The 7,647-nt window shown below is 39.2% G+C and overlaps 1 protein-coding gene across 1 annotated transcript; it reads left to right on the top strand.

Annotated features, from left to right (window-relative positions):
- The first annotated feature begins 250 nt into the window (after nt 1-250).
- LOC121874665 lies at nt 251-7,335 on the top strand. Its single transcript, XM_042378894.1, has 5 exons — nt 251-334; nt 1,745-1,989; nt 4,482-4,623; nt 4,736-4,904; nt 6,205-7,335. The coding sequence occupies exons 2-5, from the start codon at nt 1,752-1,754 to the stop codon at nt 6,415-6,417; spliced, it is 762 nt and encodes a 253-aa protein (XP_042234828.1). The 5' UTR covers nt 251-334; nt 1,745-1,751; the 3' UTR covers nt 6,418-7,335.
- The last annotated feature ends 312 nt before the right edge of the window (nt 7,336-7,647 follow it).

Below are 7,647 nucleotides of genomic sequence, written 5' to 3'. Positions count from 1 at the left end.
GTAGACGCGATTTATTAAGTTAAAGGACGACTAGAAAAAATTAAAATCTATTGTAGATAGTTTTCCAGTTCAAAATATGGTACGTGTGTCCTTAAGAGTCTAATAAAAAATACTCGGAGGGATGACGTCATGCCTCACGAGGAAAGCTCGGTTCCAATTAATAAGGTAAACAAATATTAAAAATAGTGCTAACCTTTCCCTAAGAAGGAATAAAAGAGAGCTGGTCACCTGTAAGAGGCCACTCTGTTGGTGGCTATTGACCTAGACGGACGCGTCACTCCGTGCTCCACCAAGGTGGCCTGCGTCCTTGGCACACGCTTTCAACTGTGTACAAGTAAGTCTTCATTCGATCTCAGACATTGTTCAGTTAGGGCGGAGAATAATTTAGAAGTAATTAATATAGCCCTCCATTTTTTCAGGAGTAGGCAGACACCACTTTGTCGGATAACTACCTAGTTGTCGGATAACTACCCATTTGTCGGGTAACTACCTAGTTGTTGGATAACTACCTAGTTCTCGGATAACCACCTAACAGGCGGGTGACTATCTAACCTGGTGGATGACTATCTAATGGCCGGATACTAACCGACCGACGAGTGGGTAGCTGTCCCTGATAACTAACTGGACGAACCGCCGTAGCGTAGTGATGGTAGACCCGGCTCACCTGAGTCTTTCCCAGATAGAAGCCTACAACACCACAGGGAAAATTTTATCAACGGGAAATAGAACCCTTTTCTCAGCTGGGGCAGTGTTCACCTGGCTGTACTGTGAGCTGGACTAACTAGGCTTGATAGAAAAAATAGTACAAACATTTTTTTACACACACAAGAACAAGGAACTTCTCTGGATCAATCCCTCAATACATCCTCCATCACCATACACCACTGTTAATAGCAAATAAAATATTAAAAAAATATCACTTACGCCATAGAGAATACCTCAATTTCATTAGACAACTAATATTTATCCCTGAGAAATAGAAAACCTGATTTAGTCATAATACACAAGAACATGGATCAATCATAGCCTGTGTGGAATGACCCACAAAATACTATTAATCCTAACTATCTTAAATACACAGAACCCGAAGGTTGTAACTAATAACCTGCCCAGTGGCATGCACTAACAAGAAACCGAGAAAATCACTCATGACCCGTCAGGCAGGTGGGTGTTTTGCTTATTTTCAATACTCTATTTCTTGGTTCAAGAGTCATGGGAGCATTCCTCCACCAATACCCGTAACATGCTTCACACATTTGTTCAGAACACACCGTACTTCCCAGCACTAAAGCCCAACCAATTTTTTAAGAGGAACTCGTACGTCCCGTGTGTGAGATCAACCATAGGGCCGTTGACCTCACACCAGACTTGGTTAAACACCCCAACTACGCCCAATGCTGGAGAGGTGATGTCCCTAGTGACGGCTAGCACCCGGGAAATTTCTGACTCCCAGAGTTTAACCCGTCATTCACTCCTGCACCCAGGGTCAGATAAAAGGGGAAGTTCCTTCCCCTATTATTTATATATATATATATATATATATATATATATATATATATATATATATATATATATATATATATATATATATATATATATATATATATATATATACATATATATATAAGAGAGAGAGAGAGAGTTTCATGGTTTGATTTATTTCTATTACAACTTTACAACTTTCGGATGAACTCGATGAATGTTTTGTTTTGACACCACACACGAGCCATGTCTTCTTACATAGCACTCTGATGATGGCTTCCTGGGAGTGGATGAAGCCAGCAGACAAGTGGACGATGATGTGGATGTGGGCGTTCATTATCCTAATTGTGGGAGCTCAGAGGATCAAGATACCCATCGGTCTTAAGACTCACTGTGTATCTGAGGTGGACCCAGTGGTCTTAACTCAGAACATCTATACCCTCGTCTCCGAGATCATGTGTGCTGCCCTCTGCAACCAGAAGGCAGCCCTCCAGTACACCTTCAATAGTGAGTAAAGTCGTGAGTTGAATTAAACATAAGCCTACTAGTTTATATATGATGAGTTAGAGCCGAGTACACAATAGCATGTGAGTACAGTGCTTGATGAAGATCATGAGTGGCCTGAGTTTCTTCTAGTGAAGAACGACAGTTGAGTAAACGTGAGGTACTTCATTTTGGGTCACATCACCGGGGCGGATCCCAAAACCCAGCATTTGATAACTTGATGATGGCGCGTATGACAGCGGCTGTCCGTCTTGTAGCTGAGGGTTATGTACTGATGGCACAGTGTTGTAGATTGGTACAAGTAGTGATGGTACAATGTTGTAGCTTGGAACAAGATAGTCTCATACTGTAGCTTCCAATAAGATAAAGAGTTTTGGCTAAGTGGACAATAACTCAAGTGTGAACTAACAATGTCAGCTTCCCTCTCTATCTCCTTATTATTTCTGTTGTTATTAATCCATTTTTTTACAGCCACAGTAGGTCAGCTTTAAAGTCAAGTTACTATGAGCCTTTTGATATAAAATGCGATACTGTATACGTGACGTGTATAAAACAGACTGGACAGAACATTTTCCTTCATTTATACTAATTACCCCTGTACATTTTGCCCATATATCATGTTTAATGCCAGCATCTAACCTAACCTATGTATATACTATAGTTGAGTCATCATACTGAGGTTTCAACAGGTATTTGATCACCATAATATACAGTAGTTAAGTAATAAAACAAACACGTCGGTATGTAATAATGTCTGGAGATGAAGCAAATGTGCTGCATGGATGCTGTGAAGCAGTGAAACTCTGAAAGAAATACCGTTGTCAAAGCTCTTTTACATGTTGGATTTGTGTTTCATGTCTACCAAGATTGGTTAAAGACCCACAGTCTGGTTCTCAGAGGAACAAATCTTGCCGGTCCACTATTCTTGGCGCAAATGGTTTTCTCTCAAACTTATTGGGAAGAAACATGAACAAATGTTTTTCTGTTTTCACCGTTTGTGAAAAATAATTTCCGGTCTCCCTACAGCTTGGTAGGTTCTGGTGACTCGACTGAACAATCTCAGCTCCTTTATCGTACACTCAAGCGGGGCATTTCCTTCGATTATATTCACGTTGTTTCTACTTCTATTTCTGGGTGTAGATTCAGTCTTATTAACTAGTTTTTGAAGACATGTTGTTGATTTATCTGGTTTACTGGTTTACCAGCTGTTGTGTACAAGGCAGCGTTATAAGCAGGCATAAAAGGGCCCTTTCCAAGATGATGTTTTTCTTTGATAGTATAAACGTTTGTCTAAATACATTTATCTGTACAGCTCTGGTGAATGTGAACTTTCCGTCAGTAGGAGGGTAAGACATATCTATACACAGTTTACTCAGAGTGTATGAAAAGAGACTGATTGCTCTTTTTTTTTAGAACTTGCTTGTATACTTTTCTACTTTTTCCTGAACAACAAGATCTTTTCAACAGTGGAGGAAATTCTCGCACTAATGAATGAAGTTCCTGAATGTCTTCTCTGGAATACTTGTATACCACTGTGAAGAAACTCTTCAGCTATTTCCAGTCTGGCAGTCATATAATATTCATGTTTTGCCAACTATTTCCCCGCAATTCTTGGCTGGCGACTGTTGGTTGCTCAATAGTCAGTTTAAATGCATTCTGTGTGTACTAAGTTTACGAGTGTCGGAAATGTGGTGTTCAGTTCAGCATGATACATACCTCACCAGGGCTACTAACTGTTCTGCTCTTCGTTATAATGGGTAAGAACGTACAGTTTTCACTGGATGAAAAGCAATTCTTCACTTGCATTGTACATATCGGCCGACAAACTTATTCTTACTTCTCACAAAATTCTGGTTATGTAATTAACTAATATGTGACCAAATTTCTAAAAACTTTATATTGCCTTTCTCTAAGCCAGCCGTTATGAACTTTGTTCGATTCAGGTCCCTGGTTTTAGATGTGATGATAGTGGTCACGGAATAGTAGTAGACTGTCTCATTTATATTTATCTACACATTAAAATTTTGATAAAATATAGCCAAAACGAGAGGGAATATTATCCCATACACTACACCACGCGATGACACTACAAAGGTAGACGGGTGTCTCTCCCACCCCTTTATATAACCTTACCCTTCCCCTCTTCCTCCATCTCTATTCTCCTTCCCTACCTCCCTACCTCCCTACCACGCTAAATAGAGGCGAGACAATCGCCAATTGGGCCTTAAAAAGGAACTCAATTTTTTTTCTGAATTATAGTTTTTGCTTCTTTGGATTTACTGGCCGTCAGCGTCTAGCGGCCGTAGCATAGTTTGTTGTTGTGTAGTGGCGGGTTGTGGAGTCGCATGCTTCTCTCCTGTTTGTTTTGTCTGTCATACTTCTTGACATTCTCTTCAGTCACTAGGTTGTTAATCAAAAGAACAATGTAAATCTACACACACACACACAGTAACTATATAGTATATATAATACTTAAGCAAGTATAAACTACCCAGATGTGGATTCATCGTGCACGCTTGATGGTGAAGGTCTGGGCATTAAATCTACCCCCAACAAGTTTAAGCGTTCTGTCACCCCAGACATGCTGGAAGAGATCACTACTGGCAAAATAACTTACTCCAGTCCTTATGCAGCTACGTAAGATTTCTTTGTGGAATATTCTGTTTGCATGTTTCGTTATATATGACTATTACCTTGAAACTCTTAAAGCTAAAATGAAAATCAATCTAACAGTTTTGTCTCCACATAGAGATGATTCAGGAAAGGCCACAGACCGGAATGATACCACTATGTACCATTCAAAGCCAGGTTGGGTGTTTCCCTGGTGGATGGTGGATCTCGGACGCAACCGTGATATTCATCACGTCAGGATCCTTCCCCGACCTGGCTACTACAGTTTTAGGTTTCACCACATTGAGGTTAGTCAATTAATTATCTAAGGACACTTTGGTAAGCCAAGGTTAGACGCTGCAGAACTGAGTTAAAACACTCAATTCATTTTAACAATAACTAAAATGGTCGAGGAGTCATAATGTGGCGTCATCACTACAATGTTACAGACATTTTAAATACACTGTGACACCTTCCACAACAACCTTTGTTAGCCACACGTCTACTGCATCAAAGGTATCGCTCAGATGGCTAATGTTGCTGACTTTAACCACAAGACATAATCCATTAGTTTTAACTGAAATATCCGTAGATTGTGATTCAGACTCAATACTTGCAGGACATAGTGGCAGGTGATACTCTACCCACTCACACGTCATATCGAGGTTGCGAAAACTTCCACTACTATCACATTACATCCTTTGGTTTAAGGATGGATCATGTGGAATGTCACATCTTGCTGACACATGGTGGGAAAATTGTATTCACACAAACTCAGTGACCCCCTTACCTCACGTCCCCGCCGACCTCATAGACCCAGTTTTTACATAAAAAGCGTCACTAATCAGCCAATCATCGTCGTGGAGTAAAATGTGACGTCACAAGCCCCGAAATACTCGCGCGGGTCATGTATAAGTTCTACCTCCCGACGCAGTCACTTCTCTCTCTCTCTCTTCCTACCTTGTTTATTTCTTCCTTCATCTTGTGTGTGTGTGTGTGGATCCCCCTGCCCTCTCCAGCGCCAAATCTCAGCCTCGTATCTACTACCCTATGGTGTGGTGATCTTTGAGTATTTTAACTCTTTCATCTAAGTGAATTTTTCAGCCTAATATGCTTCTTAGGTTACACTTATTTGCTCATTATGTGACATATTTGTTCTTATCAGTGAACCTTTATCATTACAAGTGATACCAGGTCCTAATCCTAACTTTACTAACTAGAGGTTTCTAATCCGTAACAGGGCCCTGAAATCAAACCTTTTTTTAGGAGTTCCGTGACTCGAGTGATTTTGTCATATACCTAGACCGTACCGAACAAAGGGTGCCGGCCTGGAGTAGTTAATATTTCTTCAGATAATTCATCAATTGTGCACGTCATGTGGTTATCTAGTTACACTGGTGTGCTGTACTCAGATATCTGTTATATATTTGTAAATTGGGATTATTATACACATTTCAGGAAACATTTCTTCACCGAGGATTTATAAGAACATTCAGACAACATTACAGAACCTGAATATATTTGAGGGTTAAACATTAATTCTCCCTTGCTGCTTGGTGTTTAATGAAGCATGTCACACTTGTATTACAGCGTCTGTGTATACTTCAGATTCGTCTGGGCCAAGTTCTTGAGACGTCTGGCAACTTTTCGTCCTACTCGCTGTTCGCCGTGTACAATGAATATTATAAATCCGCTATGATGCACCTCTCCTGCTACAACAAGGAAGGCGTCAACGCTAGGTACGTCTCCATTCAGAGAGTTACTCCTGAAGATGACATGCTTCACATTTTGGAAGTACAGGTGTTTGTTTTAATTGAGTGAGATCAGTCACTTGTGGCTACGGTGTCGTAAAGTCAAGAGGAAGAGAAGAAACTGAAGCTAAACAAAGTTCTTTTAATAGAATGTAAACAACAACAAAAGTAAATATAAATAGAAACAACAACTTCTAGAAAACTGATACAGTGAAGACTGAGAATGTTGGAGCAGGTACTGTGAAGTGAAGGACTGCAGAGGTGAGAGCAATTAAAATTTCAGTGGAAGTACAAGATGTCAAGGGAGTTGGGAGTAACTTGAAAAGAAGTATACAGTAGACCCGAAAGCCATCCTCACGCCAGCAGGATTATTAAAGTTATAAAAAGTAGAGGAAAGTGATGTAGCTGACACGACTAAATGGTCCTTGATGATGTGACTGCCAAACTTACACTAAACGTAATAGTGAGGTGAATACAAATGAATGCATATAGTTAGTTAATAATGGGTGATATTTCTACATGACAACAATAAACGTAGATGAGACTGGAATTGGGGTGTTATTAGAATTTGGGTACATTACATTTGAGCCAATAGCACTTTTTCTTTATATATAACTAGACTCATGTATATATTTATCTATGTCCTAATTCTTTTCCTTCCTCATGATGTGTGTGACTCAAGGTTATAATATGTGAATTAAGCTTTTAATATGTAGTGATATGTAACGTAAGCCTTTAATGCGTCACTCAAAGCTTATAATGTACACCACAGTATTATTAGGTCCAAAACAACATTATATTGTGTAAATCAAGCTAATTATGTATTTATAAAGGCTAATTGTATTCTTCAAGCTTAGATTGTGTTATTCAAGCTTATATGGTGTTCATAATGTGTAATAGCTGATAACATGTAATTTAAGCTTATTAACGTGTGACTCAGTCTTGAATTATAACAAGCTTATAATATATAATCTGGGCTTATCTGCAACTTACGCTTTTTTCTCACTCCTCTGTTCATTTCAGACATCAGTGAACAGTAAAATCTTAAAATCTGGAAAGTATTGTTGTGCATTGTGCTGAATAACAACAGTCTGTCATATGACCCAGTCTTTCCTAAAATCAAAGTCTAGACAATTCCTTAAAGAAGGGGAAAGGTTATACTTTTTTGTACTAATCTATAACATTGTACCATCATTACTTGTACCAACCTATAACATTGTACCATCACGACTTGTAACAACCTATAACATTGTACCATCATTACTTGTACCAACCTATAACATTGTACCATCATTACTTG

The sequence above is a fragment of the Homarus americanus genome, unplaced genomic scaffold (assembly GCF_018991925.1).
Source record: "Homarus americanus isolate GMGI-L3 unplaced genomic scaffold, GMGI_Hamer_2.0 scaffold34360, whole genome shotgun sequence".
In the NCBI taxonomy this organism is placed as follows: domain Eukaryota; kingdom Metazoa; phylum Arthropoda; class Malacostraca; order Decapoda; family Nephropidae; genus Homarus; species Homarus americanus.
The sequence above is the reverse complement of the archived record's forward strand: the minus strand, read 5'-3'. Positions and strand labels throughout refer to the sequence as shown.